The following is a 23728-nucleotide window of genomic DNA, read 5'->3' as shown; positions in this document are numbered from 1 at the left end:
TACTGCTTCTCATTCATCCTTTAATACACCAGTCAGTTCGTTTTCATGCAATTGACTCCTAGCAGCAGAACACCCAACTAACTAGCTTAAAGTATAAGGACATCTGTTATTTGCTCATGTGGAAGATCAGAGGTAAGTGACTCCGGGCTGGTTCAGCCGCTCAACAATGCCATCAGGCATTAGGCTCCTCTGCCACCTTCTTCCGTTGCCACATGGTCACCAGATGGAGGCTACAGCTTTCCCAGAAACCTCCCGACAGACTTTCTCTTACATCTGAGATCACATGCCTTACCCTGGGCCAATCACTGGGAAGGGGAATGAGATTGCTGTGCTTAATTCCAGCCAACCGTGATTCCTCTGACTTCTGTTTGAAAGAAGAAAGAGGGGTGGGTGTTGGGTAGGTAACTAAGAATGTCTGCTGAGCCCCACCTAGTCTCCGCTGGAAAATGGGAATCAGCTGTGCTGTCCAGTCATAGCTCCAGGCCTAACTGTTCTTTCAGGATGGTATTCTGGCAATTTACATCATTTTACTGATGGTTCGTAAAAATTATGAGCTTGAGGAGGAGCCTAAAATATATGGGCCTTGCCCAGAATTACAGGGCTTTAGTGAGTCATGCCCCTTCCCCGCTCTAGCTTCGGGTTGCTGTACTCTGGAACATTTTTATGAGTTATAATTCACAAGGTCCATGTTTTTCCCATTTTAATTCATATGAAAGAGGATAACAATTGTTAGGATTGCAGCATAGTTACCTAATTGTGTCAGGTATGAGAAATACCTCCAAGGTCTCAGCATGTGCATCAGTCGCATCAGAAGATTTAAGGTTCACAATATTTTGTGGTCTGAGGAAAATTTTGGTCCATTTAAGTGAGTAAATACAGTAGTGTCTATTTCAGTAATTGGAATGACTTTATTTGAGCTCTTTCTAGGTGAAACCAACCCTCAGAGGAAATGCATTCCAAGTCCTCCACACACACACTTCAGAGCACTCGGAAATTTATCAGCTTTCTGACCAGGGTTCTATAGCACACGTCTGTCCCCAGGAAACACGCTTCCTCACATGATAGGCCTTCCCTAGTATCTGTTTCAGTTTCTGGGGACAGTCCTGGTTAGACTGTCTAAGACTTCCTGCCTTGTATCTTTCATGAATCATTGTCACTTCATGTAGGAGCTGCCCTAAAATGGCTTTGAAAACCCCTCAGCAGATGTGCTCCTCCCACCCACCTAGAGAAATAGATCCCTGTGAGAATCCCCAGATTTTATGGTATGTGTTTCTCTGGAATAAATCAGTTTGGGCTGATGATTGTTTCTGTTAAGAATCTGTCAATTTTGAAACATCTCTAGACTCCCATTTGGGGTTAGTGTGGGACTGCCTTGCTGGCAACGTGAGCAATGCCATTTCCCAGCAGATGGCCTGGCAAGTCACACAGGTGACAAAGAACACGCCAGTTCCTTTCTGCCCAGGAATTTCACAGCCACTTTCCTGCCCCACTGTTGGCCCATTATAGCTGCCTTTGCAACTGCAAGAGCATGATTTTTGAGGTAACTGAGGTGGGGCAATTTGAGAGGCTTTTTCTTTTGCCTTGTGCCAACATTTTTAGTAATGATTCTTAAAAGACTATTTTCTTACAGCAGCATTACTGGATTGTGTGAAATCTCTAAAGGAGATAACTATTTTTTTATGAAAATAAAGATACAAGACAGAAATTGGCTTTCTATATCACTTGTGACATTTTTCACTTGATTTTTAAACGATGTACCTGAACACACACACACACACACACACACACACACACACACACACACACACACACACACACACCAAAATGAGGAATGGTATTCAGAACAGTTATTCCAATAATTCTATCACTGCTCAGACTGTTTTTGAACTTTATCTCTTAGAATTGGCCTGTAGAACAGGCACAACTCTTACGTATAAACTAGCCTCATTACTGTATAATTGTACCTGGTTTTGACTAAAACACCAGCCTCATCACCTTATTTACCAGATGTGGAACCGTTTAATCAGTCAGAGCATGGCAGCGCTGGTAGAATGGTAGAAAGCATTGAGTTCAGCCCCATTTCTTTCTGATGAGAAAGCTGAGGCCAGACAAGTTAATTGACTTGCCAAAGAGTACATACACATAGCAAATTAGCAAATTGTTTTCACCAGAAATCAACTCCATGTATCCTTTGGCTGTTTATTAAAAATAAAATCTATTTGTAAAGAACACATAATTTCCATCATTAGAGATATTAAAAAAGAATCTTCCCTGGACTCTGCAGATCCTTCCAGAAGCAGCCCATAATAGTCTTAAGAAATGACAGTACTATTATAATAAATGTAAAGTTTATACTTTATTTATTGTTATAAATGTATGCAAAATAAGCTTACCTTCTTATAAAATATGTATCTCCATATGTAAGCACCATTATGTTTAAGAATTCAGTTAGACCATAATTATAACATTTACATATATTTCTTTTTAAATTTTATTTATTTATTGGGGGATTTGTTTCCAACTTGCAATCTTTGTGTTTGTTTTTTTTCAATTACAGTTTACTTTCAATATTATTTTGTACTAGAGGCCCGGTGCACGAAATTCGTGAACGGGGGAGGGGGGTAGGTCCCTCAGCCCAGCCTGCAACAATGCCAGTGTCCTGTGCCCCAGCCGGCCTCTGGCCAGAGGCCCGCCCACCTGCCCTCCCTCCCTCCGTGGGCTGGGGCACATGGGATGCTGGGGCTCGTCGCCGGGGCGATGCCACCCCAGCGTCCAGCGCCCCGACCGCTATGGGCACCACCATCTTTGTGACGGAGTGATGGTTAATTTGCATATTACCCTTTTATTAGATAGGATTGGTTTCAGGTGTACAGCATAGTGATTAGACAATCATATCCTTTACAAGGTGTACCCCCCAATATTTCCAGTTACCTGGCACCATGCATAATTATCGCAATACTATTGAATATATTCCCTATGCTGTATTTTATAACCCATGACTATTTTGTAACTACCAATTTGTACTTCTTAATTTTTTCACCTCTTTCACCCAGTCCTCCTAACCCAAGCATATTAAACTCAAAAGCTAACACGGGCCAAATAAACAAGGTTTAAGTTTATGTGGGCCTCACAAAAACAAAAGCTTCAATTTCCATAGAAACGTCGGTTTATTTAGAAAAGTATAGTATAAAAAAAGAACAAGAGCAATGATGAAATTAATGTTTTCTTCCTGACACTTGGCATCTCTTCTCTGCTACTATCTTTCCTACTTCGGGGGGAATCTTGTTCGCAGTGATTACTTTAAAAACTGACCCAAGGTGAGTGTCAGTAATTCTGGATCTGACAGGAGACTTATTTCCTTTCATAATTGTAAATAACTGCTCACACCGTTATATTGGCTGGGCCGCAAAAATATTTGTTGTGGGCCGCATGTGGCCCGTGGGCCGCGAGTTTGACATGCTTGCCCTAACCCCTTGCACTCTGGCAAGCAGCAGTCTGCATTCTGTGTCTATGAATCTGTTTCAATTTTATTTGATAGTTTATTTTGTTCTTTAGATTCCACATATAAGTGAAATCATATATTTGTCTTTCTCTGACTGACTTATTTCACTGAACATAATACCCTCTAAGTCCATCCATGCTATCATAAATGGTAAGATTTCATTCTTTTTTTTATGGCGGATGTAATATCCCACTGTATATATGTACCACAGCTTTTTTACCCACTCCTCTGTTGACAGGCATGTGGGTTGCTTCCATATATTGCTGCAGGGAACATGGGTACGTATGTTCTTTTGAATTAGCGTTTTAGGTTTCTTCGCATAAATACCCAGAAGTGAGATTGCTGGGTCGTGAGGCAGCACTGTGTTTAATTTTTTGAGAAAACTCCATGCTGTTTTTCATGGCGGCTATGCCAATGCATTCCTACCAACAGTACATGAGGGTTCCCTTTTCTCCACATCCTTGCCAATACTTGTTTATTGATTTATTGATGACAGCCATTCTGACGGGTGTGGGATGATACCTCATTGTAATTTTAATTTTCATTTCTCTGACAATTAATGATGTTGAGCATCTATTCATATGTCTGTTGGCCATCTGTATCTCCTCTTGCAGATATGTCTGTTCAGGTGCTCTGCCCATTTTTTTTATTGAATTGTTTAGTTTTGATATTTTGTAGTTTGAGTTCTTTATAAATTTTGGGGTTTTTTTTAATATATATATATATTTTTATTTTTATTTTTTTTTTTTTTACAGAGAGGAAGGGAGAGGGATAGAGAGTTAGAAACATCTATGAGAGAGAAACATCGATCGGCTGCCTCTTGCACACTCCCTACTGGGTATGTGCCCGCAACCAAGGTACATGCCCTTGACCGGAATTGAACCTGGAACCCTTGAATTCGTAGGCCTATGCTCTATCCACTGAGCCAAACTGATTAGGGCTATAAATTTTGGATAATAATCTCTTATCAGATATATCATTGGAAAATATTTTCTTCCATTCAGTATGTTGTCTTTTTGTTTTGTTGATGATTTACATTGCTGTGCAAAACTTTTCAGTTTGATGTAGTCTCACTTATTTACTTTTTTCTTTTGTTCCTTGCCTGAAGAGATATATCAGAAAAAATATTGCTAAGAGAAATCTTAGAGATTTTAATGCCTACGTTTTCTTCTAGGAGTTTTTTTTTTAAAGTCTTATATTTAAGTATTTAATCCATTTTTAGTTTATTCTTATATATGGTGTAAGGAGGTGGTCTAGTTTTATTTTTTTTGCAAGCGTCTGTCCAATCTTTCCAACATCATTTATTGAATAGACTGTCTTTACCCCATTGTGTGTTCTTGCCTCCTTGGTCATATATTAATTGACCATGCAGACAAGATTTTAATTCTGGGCTCTCTAGTCTGTTCCATTATCTATATGTCTGCTTTTATGCCAGTACCATGCTGTTTTAACTATTGTGGCCTTGTAGTATAGTTTGATATCAGGTAACATAATACTTCCAACTTTGTTTTTCTTTTACCCTCAAGATTGCTGAGGCTCTTCCAAGTCTTTTGAGGTTCCATATACATTTTTGGATTATTTGTTCTAGTTCAGTTAAATACACCATTGGCATTTTGATAAGAATTGTGTTGAATCTATGGATTGCTTTGGGTAGTATACACATTTAATAATGTTAATTTATTCTATCCAGGAACATGGTATATGCTTCCATTTATCTGTATCTTCTCAAATTGTTTTCTTTGGTATCTTAAAATTTTCCAAGTACAGGTTTTTTACCTCCTTGGTTAAATTTATTCCTAGGTATTTTTTATCAATTGTAAATATGATTGTTTTCTTTTTTTTAAAATATATTTTATTGATATTTTACAGAGAGGAACGGAGAGGGATAGAGAGTCCGAAACATTAATGAGAGAGAAACATCGATCAGCTGCCTCCTGCACACCTCCCACTGGAGATGTGCCTGCAACCAAGGTACATGCCCTTGACCGGAATCGAACCCGGGACCCTTCAGTCCGCAGGCCGACGCTCTATCCACTGAGCCAAACCGGTCAGGGCTGATTGTTTTCTTAGTTTCCCTTCCTGAGAGTTTATTATTGGCATAGAAAAATGCAACAGATTTCTGAATATTTATTTTGTGCCCTCCTACTTTACTGAATTTATTCATCAGTTCTAGCTTTTTGGTGGAATCTTTAGGGTTCTTTATATTCAGTATCAATGTTACCTGCAAATAATGAGAGTTTTACTTCCTCCTTTCCAATTCGTATGCCTTTTGTTTCTTCTTATCTGATTGCTGTGGCTAGAACTTTCAGTACTATGTTGAATAACAGTGGGAAAACAGATACCCCTGTATTGTTCCTGTTCTTAGATGAAATGGTTTTAGTCTTTGCCCATTGAGTATGATGTTGGCTGTAAGTGTGTCATATATGGCCTTTATTATCTTGAGTTATGATCCTTCTATTCCCACTTTGCTGAGAATTTTTATCAAAAATGGGTGTTGGATTTTGTCTAATATTTTCTCTTCATCTTTTGATATGATAATGTGATTTTGTCTTTCAATTTGTTTCTGTGATGTATCGTATCTATAGATTTGTGAGTATTGTACCAGTGTAGCATCCCTGGAATAAATTCCACTTGGTCATGGTGTATGACCTTTTTAATATATTGCTGGATCTGTTTTGCTAATATTTTATTGAGGGTTTTAGCATCTATGTTCATCAGGGATATTGGCCTGTAATTATCTTTCTTTGTCATGACTTTATATGGAATTAGGATAATGTTGGCCTTGTAAAAAGAGCTTGGAAGTGTTCCTTCCTCTTGGATTTTTTTGGACCAGTTTGAGGAGAATAATGTTAGTTTTTCTTTGAATGTTTGGTAAAACTGTCCTGTGAAGCCATCTGGACCAAGGGATTTGTTTGCTGGAAGGTTTTCTATTACTGCTTTAGTTTCATCAGTTGTTATCATCCTATTCAGGTTTTCTGATTCCTCCTGATTCCACTTTGGAAGATTGTATTTTTCTAGGAATTTGTCCATTTTGTCCAGGTTGTCCAGCTTGTTGGCATGTAGTTGTTCATAATATTTGCTTATAATACTTTTTATTTCTGTGCTGTCAGTTATTATTTCACCTCTCTCATTTCTGATTTTATTTATTTGCATCCTTATTTGCATCTTGTTTCTTGATGAGTTTGGCTAAAGGTTCATCAATCTTGTTTATCCTTTCAAAGAGCCAGCTCTTGGTTTCATTGATCTTTTGTATTTTTTTTTTTTTTAGTCTCACATCATTGATTTCCACTCCAATCTTTATTATTTTCTTCTTTCTAATAACTTTGGTCTTTTCTTGTTGTTCTCTTTTTAATTCTTTAAATTGTAGGGTTAGATAGTTTATTAAAATTTTTTCTTGTTTTTAGAAGTAGGCCTATAGTGCTATGAACTTCCCTCTCAGGAGTACTTTCACTGTGTCCCATAGATTGGAGGTTGTTGTATGTTCACTTTCATTTGTTTCCAGAAAGTTTTTTATTTCTTTCTTGATTCATTGGTAACCCATTCATTGTTTAATAACATGTTATTTAGCCTCAAATGTGTTTGAATGTTTTTGGAGTGTTTTTATAGTAGTTGGTTTCTAATTTCATGCCATTGTGATCTGAGAAGATACTTGATATGATTTCAGTCTTCTTGTCCTGGTAGAGACTTGTTTTTGTATCCTAATGTGTGGTCTATCTTTGAGAATGTCCCATGTGCACTTGAGAAGAATATGTATTCTGCCTCTTTGGGGTGAAATTTCAATTAAATCTAGCTGATCTAGTGTGTCATTTAGAGTCACTGTTTCCTTGTTGATTTTTTTTGTCTGAAAGATCTATCCAATGAAGTCAGTAGGGTGTTAAAGTTCCCTACCATGACTGTATTGCTGTCAATATCTTACTTTTATGTCCATCAAGGCTTTCTTTTTATATTTAAGTGCTCCTATATTGGATGCATAAATGTTTACAAGGATTATATTCTCTTGTTGGCCCCTTTATCATTATGTCATATTCTTCTCTGTCTGTTATTATAGCCTTTGTTTTAAAGTATATTTTGTCTGATATAAGTATTGCTTCTCCTGTAATTTTTTAAATTTCCATTTGCATAAAATATCTCTTTCCATCTTTTCAGTTTAAGTATGTGTTTCTTTCATTCTGAGATGGGTCTCTTGTAGACAGCATATATGTGGGTTTTATTTTCTTATCCGTTCAGCTACTCTATGTCTTTTGATTGGAGCATTTAAGCCATTTACATTTAAAGTGGTTATTGATAGGTACATGTGTATACCCATTTTATTCTTTATATTTATACTCATCTTTTTTTTCTTTCTTCTTCTTAATGAAGATCCTTTAACATTTTTTTGTAAACTGGTTTAGTGGTAATGGACTCCATTAGCTTGATCTTATCTGAGAAGCTCTTTATTTCACCTTTAATTTTAAATGATAAACTTGCTGGGTAGAGTAGCCTCAGTTGTAGGTCCTTGCTTTTCATCACTTTGAATATTTTGTGCCAATCCCTTCTGGCCTGAAATGTTTCTGTTGAGAGATCAGCTGACAGTCTTATGAAAGGTCCCTTGTGGTAACTAACTATCTTTCTCTTGCTGCTTTTAAGATTCTCTCTTTGCCTTTGAAATTTGGCATTTTAATCATGATGTATCTTGGTGTGGGCCTCTTTGGGTTCATCTTGTTTGGGCCTTATATGGTAGAAGTCTTGTAGGGCTCAGTAGCACAATCTCCCTGATCACCTGAACTGGACATGTATGTCTTTTTCTTTCCCAGGTTAAGGAAGTTTACAGCCATTATTTCTTCAAATAGGTTCTTGATCACTTGCTCTCTCGCTTCTCTTTCTGGTACCCCTATGATGCATATATTGTAATACTTGATGCCCTAGAGGTCCCTTAGACTATGCTCATTTTTTTGAAAATTCTTTCTTTTTTTCCTGCTGTGATTGTTTATTTTTTTACTACCTTGTCTTCCAAATCTCTGATTTGATCCTCTGCTTCATCTAACCTGATGTTTATTCCTTCTTGAGTATTCTTCATTTCAGATATTGTATTCATAATTTCTGTGTTGCTTTTTTTATGGCTCTTACGTCCCATTTTATGCTTGCTGTCTCTTTGTTGAAATTTTCACTAGTTCCTTGAGCATCTTTATAACCATTGTTTTAAACTCTGTATCAGGTAGATTGCTTCCCTCCATTTTACTTAGTTCTTTTTCTGGGGTTTTCTTGTGTTCTTTCATTTGGAGCATGTTTCTTTGTCTCCCCATTTTGGCTGCGTCTCTGTATTTGTTTCGGTGTATTAGGTAAATCTTCAATTCTGCCAATCTTCGTATGGTGGCCTTATGTGATAAAAGTCTTATGGGGCTCAGTAGCACAATCTCCCTGATCACCAGAACTAAGTGCTTCAGGAATGTCCAGCATGTGGGTTATGTGAGCCCTCATGTTGTACTTGAGTCTTAATTGCTGTTAATTCATTTGGGGTGGGGTTGCCTCTCTAGCTGGCTATTAGGATCATCCCCCACCTCAATGTGTGAGCTGCTGTGAGGCAGCTGACCCCACAAAGAGGAATTTGCTTCAACAGGGTCTGGTGCCTGCTGAGATCTTTCTTTGGATGTAGTGCTTGTGGAGCTACTTGGATTGTGCTCTGATATGGTCTGGATCCCACCCTGAGAAGGCCGCCAGTGCAGGTCAATGTTAGGTGCTGCCTATGACAAGCCCTGAGCTACCTCTTTGGGGCTACAAAGCAATCCATAGTTTGTGGATGCCTCTGTTGGGCCTGGGTGTGTGTGGAAGGGACCAAGCTGTGCACCAAGACCGACTTCCACCAGCACCAAGCCTGGGGGCAGGTCAGCAAGAGACCCAAGGCTGCCTGAGGTCAATCTCTGCCTGCTTGCTGCCTGTTAGGCTCAGTCACTGAAAGAGGCTTTGGTGGTAGCAAGTTGCATGAGGTAGGTTCTCAGTGAGTCACCAGGTGGGGTGAGTGGTATTCCCCAGGCTAATATAGAGTCAAACCCGGAGCCAGTGCAGGGTCTGAGGCTACTCATCAACAGTCTGAGGGACCATTAAGGTCAGCTGCCATCCACCAGGTACCCTCAGACCATTGTGGTGAGATGGGATCTCAGGGAGTCATCAAGGTTCATTAGAGGCCAACAGAATTCATCAGGCCCAAGCAAACCAAGATTTGGTTGTGTGAAGGGAGGGCTCTGTACAGGAACGTTGGCTATGGTCGGGGGTGGGAGGAAAAAATGGCCCCTGCCCAACTCAGTTTTTCCCGTAGTCTGCCCTGACCTCCTGGAAATCCTTCTGCACTGGGGGAGGGGGGGCGGCGGTATTGCTGCTCTGGCCATGGGAGGAGGGGATAGATTTCCTAAATTAGCAACAATATAACTATCCCACTTTTGAATTGTTTCTTTTTTTTTCTAATTTCCCATGGAGAACATCTACAAGATGTTACAAAAATCTCCAAATAGTATCTTCAGGGCTGAGACAAGCTTGTCCTTATGCTTTGCTATCCAATGAGATAGCCACTAGCCATGTGTGGGTATTTGAAATTAAATTTTACTTAATTAAATACAATTTAAACTTCAGGTGCTCAAATACTCAATAACTACTATATAAGATCCTATGGGTGTAAACACTGACATCAACACAGAAAATGTTATTGGTTAGTGCTGGTTTAGAATTCTTGTAGTCAGTGTACACATTTTAATTTACTACTTTATCTCTTCCATTACCTCTGGACAAGTTGGAAAGTGGTGGCAAGTTTTGGGGAAAGTATTTTAAATGTTTATTTGTTCTCTAAATGTTACTAACTACTCTGAATAGTTTAATTTAAAAATAAAAGAAAAAATTATGTTCACCCATTTTTAGAGCATGATTATATGTGTGGAATTCATATCAATTGTCATGTCCTGGCTGGTGAATTTTCTTAAAGTATGCTGAGGTTATGGCAAAAATCCTGTTAATGCTGCCAAAGCTTTTGGCATAAAGGTCCAGTTAATTGAAATCTCTTTACAATGTCATAACATTTTAAATGAACTCATCTGGATATAAGACAATGGAAGTTACGTTGAATTCATTCTTTATAGCCATTTTATTTGCGAAGACCTTAAATTACCTACATGCCTTCATTAATCTTAACATCCAGAATGAAAGTCCATGTCCTAACAATGACTGGGTCAGCCTGTAAAGACTGCTCTGGCATCATATTTCAGGTCCATTTGCAACCTCTCCTGCCTCACTGTAAGCAGTTGGAGGGCAGACCAACCCTCCCTGGCTTTTATAGACCCCATGGTACTTTGCATGATGTCCTGCCACTACATTTTTCTGTGAGTCTTATTTGAACAAATAAATGAACATCTGATCAGGTCTGCCCTGAAAATCATTGCATTTGGGAACAGGCAAATAGGGTGCATGAAATGTAACTGCTTCAAGTTCATTTTATTGTGGAGTAATATCTACTGAACTGCCCACCAGGACTGGAATTCCTGTGTGGTTATCAGTCCTTTTGGTAAATCTGTGCTGAATGAAATTAGGGACTAAGAAGCCGCAGGCTCTCACAGCGGAAGGCTGAGGTGCTACGTACTCTGTTTGAATTGTAGGAATAGTAAATCCAACTTTAAAATTGAGATGAATTCGGAAAAGTACAAAATACCATAATAAAATTAGAGTGGGTCCAGAAAACAAATAAGCTGTTTTTAGTGTCTGTGTATACAGCATATGTCATTGAAGCACAATAGATGACATTTCTTGGGTATTTTCTATTTATTTTATATAAAAATGACATTTTCCAGAGAATGAGATTTCTTTGAAAATTAAATAGGTTAATGTATATCTGTTGTGACTCAGCAGGAATAGGTAGGCAGTGGTCCTTCTAGACCTCTGGGAGAGAGGCAGTCTGGTGAGATCCATTTTCCCTGCTTCTGGTAGATCTGGTTCCTTGTGTAAATGCTTTTCTTTAAAAAAAATTTCAATTTGTCTCCTTCCCAACACAATGCAGGTTAAATCTGATGAGATTTTTGCCAGATCCTAACAGTATCTTTTGTGCCCTATGGCCTTAGGTTAGTGGTCGGCAAACTCATTAGTCAACAGAAACAAATATCAACAGTACAACAATTGAAATTTCTTTTGAGAGCCAAATTTTTTAAACTTAAACTTCTTCTAACGCCACTTCTTCAAAATAGACTCGCCCAGGCCGTGGTATTTTGTGGAAGAGCCACACTCAAGGGGCCAAAGAGCCGCATGTGGCTCGTGAGCCGCAGTTTGCCGACCACTGCCTTAGGTTATGTGATACCTTAAGGACTTGGGGGAAACGAATTCTTCTATCTGCCCTGCAGTTTTGGTGTTAGTTATGGGATAGTGATAAGATCTCAATTCTTCATTTTTAGGTAACCATCAACAGAGATAGTGGTGAAGATGTGAGTTCTCCCAAACACGGGAAGGAGGACCCTGACAACATGCCCCACGTGGGCGGCAATACCTGGGCTGGCGGAACAGGTTGGTAGCACTGGCATTCCCTTGGGTCCGGTTTCCTGAGACTTCGCAAGCCCACGTAGACTGTGCAGCACCCCTAGGGAGGCTTGGGGACCAGAGCCTCTTCTGCCTCCCATTCGTCAATGGGATTGTGTCCTTGCCCTGTGTCCCAACACGGCATCAAAACATGGAAAAACCCTGCCATTTGGAGTCCCAGACTCTGCCACCCTATGACCTGAGACCATTTGGACCCAGAGCTGCTTCGTCAGTAAAAGGGGGGAAATATTAACTGCCTCACAAGGTTGTGGTGAGAATTAAATGAGATTATGATTGTTAAAGCACTGAGCTCAGGGCCTGGCATGAAGAATGTATTCATTAAAAGTGTTAATCCCTTCTTTTAAATTCCCTGCCCTTGGGATCATGCCAGAAATCTAGAGTAAATCCTGTCTTGACTAACTGACTTGGAAAAGAAATGGTGCTTCTCTTCCACGTCTCAGAAGTGAGTACGAGGATGCAGGATTTTGAGATAAGAGAGTTGGTTGCAGTTTGAACCGATGGCTGGGGTCCATTCCTTCCTCTTGGCTGCCTGAGGAGAGCATTGTTCCCGTGGCTGCTGTCTTCCTCTTTCTTCCCAGACAGCTGGAGCACACACATCTGCTGGGCCACGGGAATCCAGCCAGACTATGTGCGCACGGTCTGATCTTATCTCGGCCTGAGCAGTGCTGGCAAGGGCTGCGAACTTGGCCTTCCCTTAGGATGGTCTGTGCCTCTTGGCCTTGACAGCCTCAGGAGGAAATGGTTTCTGTGCTGGGACAATGTGCTATCAAGTAGGCCTGTGGACTTGCTGCCTGCTCTGTTTATTCATCAAGCATCAGCTCTAAAGAAAGGATATTTTTAGAAATGCCCTCTGATCTGGAAATTAGTTCAAGTTCAAACCTGCCATATTGAATCCATATGGAATGCACTGTGGAACGAGCTGGCCAGATGTAGGTTTCCCAGCAGCTGGCTGCTCTGAAGTGGAGGCTCTTGTTATTCAACTGGAATCTACTACCTCACATATTTGTCTGGACTGGAGAGCCTGCTTTTGCTTCCCACAGTCTTTCTTTTTAAATTTTCAAGGCTCCTTTGCTCCAGATTCTTTTTCTCTCTTTTCCCTCAGAGTTCTCAAATATTGAACTTACCTCTGACCCAGCAAGTCATTTGATTCCTTTTTTGTCATCAAAGCCCCTCCCTGGCCCATTCTTTACTTCTCTCTGAACTGACTTAGGATATTCACTGTTAGCTTCAAGATTATGTGAAGTCTAGAACCTCCTGCAAGCTTTTCTTATTTAATTAGTACAAATCAAAGGTTCCTAGAAGTGGGATTATGAAGAACTCTCTCCTCATGCCCTCTCCACCAGTATGACTTTCCCGAAGGACCATGTGACTCATGCTGGCCATCACTCACACCATCTCCAAACAGTTGTGAGTTCTTTCCTCAAAAAATGATGTCATCTCAGCGCCTAGGAAGTTTTCAGCTCTGATTCATGGTCCACCCATTCCTAAGGAGCACCTCCTGTGCAAAAGGAGTCGGGTCACATAAAAGCTTTTCCTCCTCTGTAGCTCATTGTCATTGTCCAGTAACTGGTCCCCTCCACCTATAGCTATCCATGCTTGAGAGCCAGGAATTACACACATCCAAGAAGGAATTTTCCACCACCAATATCTAAATAAGGATGAAATAAGATGTGCTCGACCCAAAGGGTAAAATTACTATAATTAATGGGCTGTTCTCATGGTATTTCCCAGAAGGAAATGGCCTACCTAGACTTTGATAAGAAAAGCACTACAGGCTGAGTTCTTGCTTTTGACTTATTACACCAATCAAGGCTCCAATGGAGAAAATAAAAACGTGACATAATTTCACCAAAGCCTAAAAGCTTTCAAATTTTCCATTTATGAACTTAGAATTGACCTCATTTATGTGACTGGAAGTTACCTAAATGATGATAGTGAGACCAGTCATTTATTATATAGTCTTACTTTGTGCCAAATACAGTTCTAAGCATTTTAGCCTTCTGGCAGTCCCATGAAGTAAAGGATATTAGCAATCCCATTTTACAGATGAGGACTCTGAGACACAGAGAAGGAAGGAATGTCCCTCAGGGACACCTCACCAGTGCATTGGAGCGAGGATTCAAACTCAGGCAGTCTGGCTTAACTGTACAGTACAATATGATATAATACTAATAAACTGTATTATATTATGCTGCCCCTCCAATATTAGATTCTCTCTGAGTTCCCACATGATGTATGAATGAACAAAAGAAACCGATTACTAGTATTTTAGTAATTATCAAACTAGGGTAATAAACTGGTAGCCTAGAGACCAAATCTTGGTCAATATATGTATTCTTTAGGTCTATGTAGGTTTTTAAAAATAATTTGAATTTGAATGTATTTAGACAAAGCAAGTCCTCCAGTTAGCCAAAGTTCTCACCACTTCTTATATTACCTACCTAGTCTTCTAGGCATTTAATTTATATTTACATCATAAACAGTATGGGCAGTATTACCTAATACACACTTACAAGCTTGTAAACTGGGTTTGTATTGTAAACTGTTCTAAAGCTGGTAGTGCTTATCTGTTGTGTAGTACCCTAGGCTAGAACTCAAAGTTGGTAAATGATTGGTTTCTAATCTTGGCTAAGCCACTGATATGAAACTGTAAGCAGGTCTCTTAACCTCTCTTTGCATCATTTTTATTATTTGCTAAACATATGAAATGGTATCTATACCCTAGTTGTCTTTTTCTTATTTTAAGGAAAACTAACATGAGGGGGGAAAAGTTAAGTTGTTCATTTAATTAATATATACGAAGAATTTTTTTATATTCAAATCACTCTTGTAAGTGCAGATTTACAAAGATATATAAACTATGACAATCCATCGTATAGTTGGTGAGAAAAGGTTAACCAATAGTGAGTACACAGTAGCATTGGTCCATGTGAGGCAGAATCATAAGATGGCATGTCCTGGAATTTGGACTGGGCCTTAAAATGTGGGTGAGATCTGCCTGGCTGGAGAAACGGAGAAGCATCCGGAACAGGGGTGGGGGCACCCTTTCTTTCCAAAAGAAGGTCATTTGAATATTGAATTATGAGATGAGTGCAGTTAATATGCTTCATGGGACTGCCTTGAATCACGACCTGACTTGTTTGGTGGCCTGGATCAGAGAAACAACCTGAGCTTCCCTGGCTTCCTTCCAGGGGGAAGAGACACTGCAGGTCTGGGAGGCAAAGGAGGTCCTTACCGGCTGGACGCAGGCCACACAGTGTACCAGGTCTCTGAGGCCGAGAAGGACGCGGTTCCCGAGGAGGTGAAGAGAGCTGCGAGAGAGATGGGCCAGAAAGCGTTTCGGGAGAGGTGAGTGGTCCCGTTCCTCCAGGGCAGCGCTGGCCGCTGCGGTGAAATGTCACAGTGGACCCTGAACCGACCCGGATATGTGTGGATCTTCGCCTCATGCGGCGACTTGAACCACAAACAAATCCACAGCCTCCCCCTCCCTAACGGACACAGCCAGGTGAGCATAACTCCCCATTCTTTCTACTCGGGCTCTTAAATGTATTGATTACCTATGACTGTGTAGAAGATGGAACTGAGCACATTAGGAAGTAAAACCAAAGATATTTTTCTTAAGAGAAATTAAAGTTCAAATCACTCCATCCACATCTGTTCTAGGCCACACAGGGTATTCAAAGGACTCTATGCGGTGGTCCCTCTGCCCTCAGGAATCTTGGGGATGTACCAGTATGTGGAGCAGGACAATCACACACACCCTCACACTCACTCACTCAGACTCACTCCTGGTAGGAGACTCTGCCCTCTGGCTGTGCAGAGGACAGATCAGTGGGCTGTTGGGAGTTAGGACCGGAGCTCAGCCAGGATTGGGATATTCCAGGAAGGGAAAGCCAAATGTGCGGAGGCACCCATGGGGTGAACATGGTGTCCGCTCCGGGTTAAAGGCACCAGCTGGGGGTCAGGGAGTGAAGTTGAACAGAAGGCCCTGTCAGTGGAGGCCTTGAAATCAGGGCTGAAGAACCTGTGGCTTTCAGACGATCTGGAACCATCTGGGCCATTTGATCAGAACCATCTAAAAAAATGTGAAGAAGCCTCATGATGCTCTTCAGCTAAAAGTGGAAAATGCCAGAGGAGCAGCAGTGTCTCCCTCAGGACTGAGGGAGGGGACCCGTGGTGGCTTGGGAGCAGATTCAGGTTGTTGCACCCAATGAAAGGAGCTGAGTGCAGTTCAGAAAAAAAGAGCATGCTCAAGTGTATGTCATCTATGAAGTTCCTCCACGTAGAACATCTGTTATTGTATCACATGCTGTGCTTACACATCCTGCAAGTAAACAGAGCAAAACAATGGGGATAAACATGCAGGTTCCTCCTGCCACACCCTCAGGAAAGCCTGCAAGCCTTGGGAGCCTGTGTACAGGTGGATAAGGCAAAAGTGCTGACTTTCCTGGTGACCTCGAGTTATCTGTCCTCACCGCCTGAATTTGCTCTTCTGGAGATAGGTGGCTTCCTCTCCCTGCTTCCCAGGGAGGTTATGAGGACAGATAACTATGTTAGGAATGCAAGCAGTTTAAACTTCTCAAAACAAACAAAAAGTGGGAGGAATACTGTAAGGAAAGGTCTTGTTAGAATTAAGATATTAATTCTACATTTCATATAAATGATATCCATTTAGGGAAGGAACCAAACAATTAGATATGCAACATTCTCCTGTACCCTCCCCAAATGAGTTTCTATTGTTGCCACACTCAGGACCTCACAAGTAAATATCCAGTCTCAATCCTATATAATGAGGTGATATGCAAATTGAACATCACTACAACACACAAGATGGCTGCCCCCAGTGGTCAAAGATGGCCGCCACAAGGTGGCCAGCAGTGGAGGGCAGTTGAGAGGGACCAGGCCTACAAGGGAGGGCAGTTAGGGTCGATCAGGCCTGCAGGGGAGGGCAGTTAGGGGTGACTGGGCTGGCAGGGGAGGGCAGTTGGGAGGGACCAGGCCTGCAGGGGAGAGCAGTTGAGAGGGACAGGGCCTTCAGGGGAGGGCAGTTAGGGGTGACCAGGCCGGCAGGGGAGGGCAGTTTGGGGGGAACCAGGCCAGCAGGGGAGGGCAGTTAGGGGCAACCAGGCCTGCCGGGCAGTTGGTGGGGACCAGGCCTGTAGTGGAGGGCAGTTGGGAGGGACAAGGCCTGCTGGGGAGGGCAGTTACAGGAGACCATGCCAGCAGGGCAGAGTGGTTAAGGACAATCAGGCTGGCAGAGGAGGGCAGTTAGGGGTGACCAGGCTGGCAAGGGAGGGAAGTTAGGGGTGACCGGGCCAGCAGGGGAGCAGTTAGGTGTTGATCAGGCTGGCAGGGGAGTGGTTAGGGGGTGATCAGGCTGGCAGGCAGAAGCGGTTAGGGGCAATCAGGCAGGCAGGCTGGCAAGCAGTTGGGAGCCAGCAGTCCTGGATTGTGAGAGGGATGTCAGACATCCCTCAAGGGGCCCCAGATTGGAGAGGGTGCAGGCTAGGCTGAGGGACACCCTCCCGCCCCCCGTGCATGAATTTCGTGTACCGGGCCTTTAGTTTTTGAATAAGTGCACAGATGGATAGATGCTCTGGCACATGAGTAGTTCATGGAGAGGCAGAAAGGCCTTTTAGTAGTGCTTGGGCACAAGTATTCAGTCCCTGTTCCAAATCCTATAATAGGGTTAAGGAACCTGATTCTATTAGGGCCATTGCCCCACAGGTAAAAGAGATCAAGAAGCATCTGTGATGACAACACAACTAAATTTAGAGGATGTAAGAGAGAAAGTGGGAAAGGAGTGAGAAAACCATGCACCTTTACGCAGTGCTGTGGAGAAGTCTCTAAGCCCAGGTGAAAGAGAACAGCATGAAGTGGTTGAGAGACAGGAGGTGGGCAAGGGTATGAGATGGAGAGGAAGAAGTAAAAGCACATGGAGACCCTGAGAAAGGGCATAGCAAAATACAGAGGAAAAAAGATGTTGCTTTCTACTTTCACATAGTAAATCCTCCCATTTGATGAGTATTCAAGTTAGTACTGCTAAAGATTTTTCTTTAACTTTTTATTATGGAACTTTTCAAACATAAACGAAAGTAGAGTGAAGCATGGCGTGAGGCAAAAGTAGGTTCATGTATAATGAACCCCATGGACCAACTTCAAGAAGAAAAATCTGGCTTTACTCTCAGTGCCCACCCCTGGATTATTTGGAAGCCAATCTAAGGTATCCTATCTTTTCATCATAAACACTTAAGAGTATATCTCGGAAAGGTAAGGACTCTAAAACACACACACACACACACATACACACACACACAATACTATTATGTCTACAAAAAAATAATTCTTCACTGTCATCAGATAGTCAGTTTTAAAGCTATTTTGCAGCTGTAGGCATATGCAGAATGAGGTCAGGTCCTCATTTATGCTTTTGTCCCTTTCTCCACAGTTCTTATCACTCTTTCCCAGTATATCATCAGTTGTGTGAATAGTTGCCTCTCCACTGACTGAGTGCCTTGAGGGCAGAGTGCTTTGCTCTATAATATCCTCAGACCTACGTCCAGAACCTGATGCACAGCAAACACTCATATTTGTAGAATGAATAATGTGCACCTGCATAGAGGTAATGGTGTCCCCCTTTAATACTTAACTCAGAGTCTGGCTAAAATCAGACAGACAGACAGAGCTATCCATCAGCCTAGAGGCCCACCATATTGCCTAATAAGCTGATGGGTTCTTGACATCATCAACACAGCATTGAGTTAGCACTCATTTGCATCTGGATTTCATCTAGATACCGGCTCCTATATATCAAAATTTATTAACTCAGGAACAGATAACAGAAGTTGAGAAGCATAAGACATGCATGAAGCAAACAGAAATATTAACCAACAAAACATGAATGAAATAGACAGTAAGGTACTTTTACATGCTTAGAAAAACGTTTAAGGTGGAAATTGTACCAACTACCATTTGCAAAACTAATCAGGCTTACACAGGGAGGTTAGCTTATGGATCTCAGCTTATGTTTGCTTTTCTCATAATTGATCCAAAATTATAGTATTTAAGTCTGACCTACATGAAAAAGTAAAATGAAAACTTAAATTCCCAGACTCTTACATAACAATAAGTATACCCTGTAAGAATATGCTGTGCCAACAGAGTGCAGTTAGTCCACATGGATTACTAGGATGGGAAGCAGCTGTGCCCTGCAGTTTTGGTCAGGGGTAAAGAGACAGAAAGACTTATTTTCAGCTAGTTTTGTGGGCTTGAGAGTATTAGCACTGGGCAGCTTGTCTGATCCAGAGCCTAAAATTACCTATTTCCTTTCCCCATTCCTTGCTTCAGTCTTCATCTCTCAGAATTTGTTATCACTTTTGAACACCTTGTAGGTGATTCTCTGAAAGCTCACCAAGTCTGGGATATGATTTCCAGATTTCTTCACAATTAAAACAGCATGTGGTGTGTTTTGGGTGCAACGTGGTTGTGCCAGAGGTAGCCTATAACGAGTTAATTCCAATCTCTCTACTAAGACCAACTTCCTGGCTCCTTCCTTGGTGAGTGTGTGTGTGTGTGTGTGTGTGTGTGTGTGTGTGTGTGTGTGTGTGTGAGAATGTGTACGTGAAGTGAGAATTGTGTGAAATGAGTGTGTGTGTATGTGAGTGTCTGTAAGTGTATGTGTGAAATGAGTGTGTGAGTTTGTGTGTATGTGCATATTTTCTCCCTGCTAAAGATAAGCTATGGCTACAATTTTTTTTCTAATTTTTTTTTCTTTGGGAAAAAGCATATTGGCCTCTTAGGTATGAAGAGGTAGATAGCATATCCTGTAATATTCATTGTGCCCAGCTTTTCTCCACCTTGATACTTGAAACATAACATCTAATGAAAATGTATAGAGAGGTTTAAGAGATTGCCAAAACTAAACATGAGAAGTGTTAGGAGGTCAAGTCCTATACACATATTTGTTTTTGTTCTTCAGAAAAGAGAGTAAATTTAGAAGGACACCTTGGCATGTCACCTCAGGAAACAAACATTCAGATATTATTTAACTTAACTTTCATGTATTTCTCTTTTGATAGTGTTTTTTCAAAGTGTTATGTAACAGCATTTATTGAGTGCCATGGTGTGCCAGGCATTGCGTTAGGTACTGCAGATTCAGAGAAAAAATAAGACATATTTCTCCTCCCAGAGGAATAGAAGAGAATATCAGAGTGTATCACAAATAGTAAACATATTTTTTATTAAATTTTTGGTTCAGTTAAAAACACACCCATATATGCATTTGTGTATCCTGTATTTCAATGTATTAAAGCTTATTTCTTATTGTAGAAAATAAAGTTTGAAAACATCATGACAGATGGAAACAAACATAGCTATTAAAGGCAATAAAGTATATAGATTCAATAGCAGATATTTGTGGAAGACAGTGAAGGGGTGTGATCAGGTTATTGGAGAGGTCAAGCAAGATTTCTTAGGGGGTGGCCTTCAAGCTGGGTCTTGAAACCTGAGTTGGCAATCACTAACCCAGCTGGGTGTTAGGGCAGGGATTGCAAATCTTCCCTATGGCAGTATAGGCCTAAGCTTATGTGATTCTGGTAAGCACTCAGTCCTGTGATGGATGGATTCTCCCCAGTGCTTGGCCTGCCACGAAGGAACAGAGACCATTCATTCTCACTGCAGCCCAAGGTGAGAAAAATATACTTTAGATAACAGCTTCAGCTACACACCTGGGACCCATACCTCCAACTTTGCACGTGTGTGCACACACTAATGCAATCACATGCAGCAGTTTAGAAGACAGTGCTGTGTCTTAGTGTCAGCACCCGTTACATTTATAGAAACTTCCAGGAATGTGTAATCAAATTAGTGTATTATGAATATGACGCTATAAAACCCAAGAAAAGCTCTCTCAGTGAATGAACTTCTATGTGTGATTAATTTAAGATGCTGCATTTTTAATGATTTGGAGTCTTATTTTTATTTTGGTCATTCATTTTAGTTTATTTTAAATACCTATTATACGCTAGGTACCATGCTAGACACTGTACATAGAAAGATGAGAAAGACCCAGCCATTACCTAAAAGAGCGTAGAGGCTGGGGGGAGACAGGACAGGCAGTAAGTGCTCTGAGAGTGATGGTGTGAAGTAACAACGGAAGACAGACCTGGGGAATCCGAACAGACTTCCCAGAGGAGCTGATCATCGATCTGAGTCTTGACGAGTATGTGGGCGTTAGTAGGCAGAGAGGCAGGGACAGGTGACAGTGACCTGTGTGGGAGCTCCGGGCACAGGCACGTGATGTATGGGGAACCCCTCGTGCATGGCAGGCCACAGCAGAGGCAAATGATGAACAACGGTGAAAAGGAGCACTGTAGCGGGAGGGAGGAATTTCAAAGCCACAATATTAAAATAAAATTATCCTATTAAAAGTACATCAGCAATTTCAGAAAACTCTTGTATTTCCCATAGCTGCACATTAATTACGTTCTTTGGGCTTGACCTATTAACTTAGTCAACCAAATATACGTCCTTGGTCTTATAAAGCAGCTAGGAGCCTCCACATGAACTGACTAGCTGCCAGTATCGAGGCACGTCTTTGGGATATAGCAACAGTGTGAGAGCCAATTGTGCACATTTCTTTCTAACTCAGTGTTAGTGAACTCATTGTTGGCAGCTTGAAATCCATCATGGTATTTACACCACAGAAATGAGCAAATACTACAAAGTCTGACTTTTGTTGTCCTGGAGGGCAACGTGTTAACACTTTGCCAGCATGCCACCGGACAGTCTCTTCCTTTTATACTCCTCGCTGAGACGTCACCCCTTGCCTTTTGCTTTTCTCCTCAAAGGCAGCCTGGAGAAGCCATGACATGCCTCTCCACTCTGTTCTGTGTCCTTTCCAAGAAGTGTTTGAAGTTGGTTACCTTCCGTTATACCTTTCTGAAGTTTGCCGCAGCTCTGGCAGTAGAGGGATGGAACTAAAAGACCGACGCACATGATGTCAGCTGCTGTCTTTTCCCCCTTTGATTTCAGGCTGAAGGAGATCCAAATGAGTGAATATGATGCCACAACTTACGAAAGGTTTTCAGGTGCTGTCCGAAGGCAGGTGCACTCCCTCCGGATCATCCTGGATAATTTACAGGTAATCTTCCATTTATGGGCCAAGAAAATAATCTGGGCCTAAAGCTGAACTGATCCCAGAACTATTGGAGAAAATTATCCAAGCCCTAATCAACCAATCAGGAAAAAATTAATGCCAAAATGTTTGCATAAAGCTGTAGCTCATTCCATGGCTTCTTAGTTGAGTTCTCCCAGGAAAAAGAGTTGATCTCACTTTCCCCTTGTTCAGGAAGCAGTAACTTGACCAGCAACCCCAGAAGACATCATACATCCTGATTCCCCACATAGAAGATCTGTGTGCACCTCACTTCTGCTGGGAATTCACAAATAGAACTCTCTTTCTAGAAATCACTTCACTGTCATTGACGGGAGAGACAGAGGAGCATTTTGGATCATCCACGCTATACTTTGCTATGCCTCCTGGCTTCTCCTCCCTCGCCCTCCCCGCCCTCCCCTTGCTCCCATATTGCCTACCTTTTTTGCAGTTTACAAATTGGTTGCCCCAGAACTATTGCTATTTCCCCTAAATATTGCTATTTCAACATTGCTATTTCTCCTAAAAATAACAATTAAGATGCTTCAGTATTTCCTAAGCAAAGATATTTGGACATTTCAGGGTAAAGGGGCGGGGTTGGGAGCCAGGCATGCCATGCTTCTCCACTCTACTCTGGAACCTTCTTTGTCCTTTCCATGAAATGTTTGAAGTTGCTTACCTTCAGTTATACCCTTTTCCTCTTTGGTTCTTGTTTGTAGTTGTTCTTTGTGGGGAGGGAGTATTTTTTTATTATTTGCTAAGTATTGGGGTTTCGAAGTTCTCTGATGCAATATTAATCCACCATCTTAACTCAAAACCCTGGGAAAGCCTCAGTTTTTAAAAGATCTAAACTGCATCAGGAGATTAGGAAAAATTCCATCATTTCCAAGAGGAAAGGAAGAGGAAAGATCTTCATAATTAACTAAATTCCTAATTTCAAACTCTGGGGACTGTAAGAATTAAGACATTTGCTCTTTTAAAAAAACAAACATATGCATACAATTATTGAGGATAAAACAACATAAGGTTTTGTATAAACTGTGTGAAAACATGAACTATGTATACAATCGAATGGTTGAATTTTCTTCTATAGTCACTTACGTGACAAGTGCTTATTGCTCTGGTGGTAGGTGGGCTCTGAGCACCGTGTCAAGACAATAGGTGAATAAGAGCCAAAATGGTGAGGGTAATGGGGCATGGTGCTTGTTCTAAGATTGAAGAATGAATGTGGTTCATTCATTCATTTCTTAAGTTCTTCATGCACAACAGGCATTAGGGTTAGAAAAATAAAATGTAGGCCCTGCCTTCAAAGAAGGAACTTAAGGAAGACAAGCAAGCAAACATCTTCCTAAATTCTGTAGAGAAGTATGCGCACAATGCTGTTGGATGAATGAGGAAAGCCTTCGCGGAGAATGTCATGCTTCAGCTCACTCTTGAAAGATGCTAAGGAATTTCCCAAGTGCTTGAGAGTCGGAACATTCCAGACAAGGCACAGTGTGTGCGAGTGCAAGTTGTTCAGGGTGACTCAG

General features: G+C 41.2%; 1 protein-coding gene across 2 annotated transcripts in view; it reads left to right on the top strand.

Annotated features, from left to right (window-relative positions):
* The window catches only part of VWA8 (von Willebrand factor A domain containing 8), a 400056-nt gene that overhangs the window by 338305 nt on the left and 38023 nt on the right, over positions 1-23728 (top strand). For both annotated transcript variants that reach the window (XM_079778511.1, XM_079778510.1), the window contains 3 exons: positions 11905-12013; positions 15238-15394; positions 22079-22187. In XM_079778511.1, coding sequence (XP_079634637.1) covers positions 11905-12013; positions 15238-15394; positions 22079-22187 — 375 coding nt within the window. The remainder of the gene's footprint in view (positions 1-11904; positions 12014-15237; positions 15395-22078; positions 22188-23728) is intronic.

This window comes from Cnephaeus nilssonii, assembly GCF_951640355.1.
Source record: "Cnephaeus nilssonii genome assembly, chromosome: 8".
Taxonomy (NCBI): domain Eukaryota; kingdom Metazoa; phylum Chordata; class Mammalia; order Chiroptera; family Vespertilionidae; genus Cnephaeus; species Cnephaeus nilssonii.
Note: the sequence above shows the minus strand (reverse complement) of the source record. Positions and strands in the feature narration are given on the sequence as shown.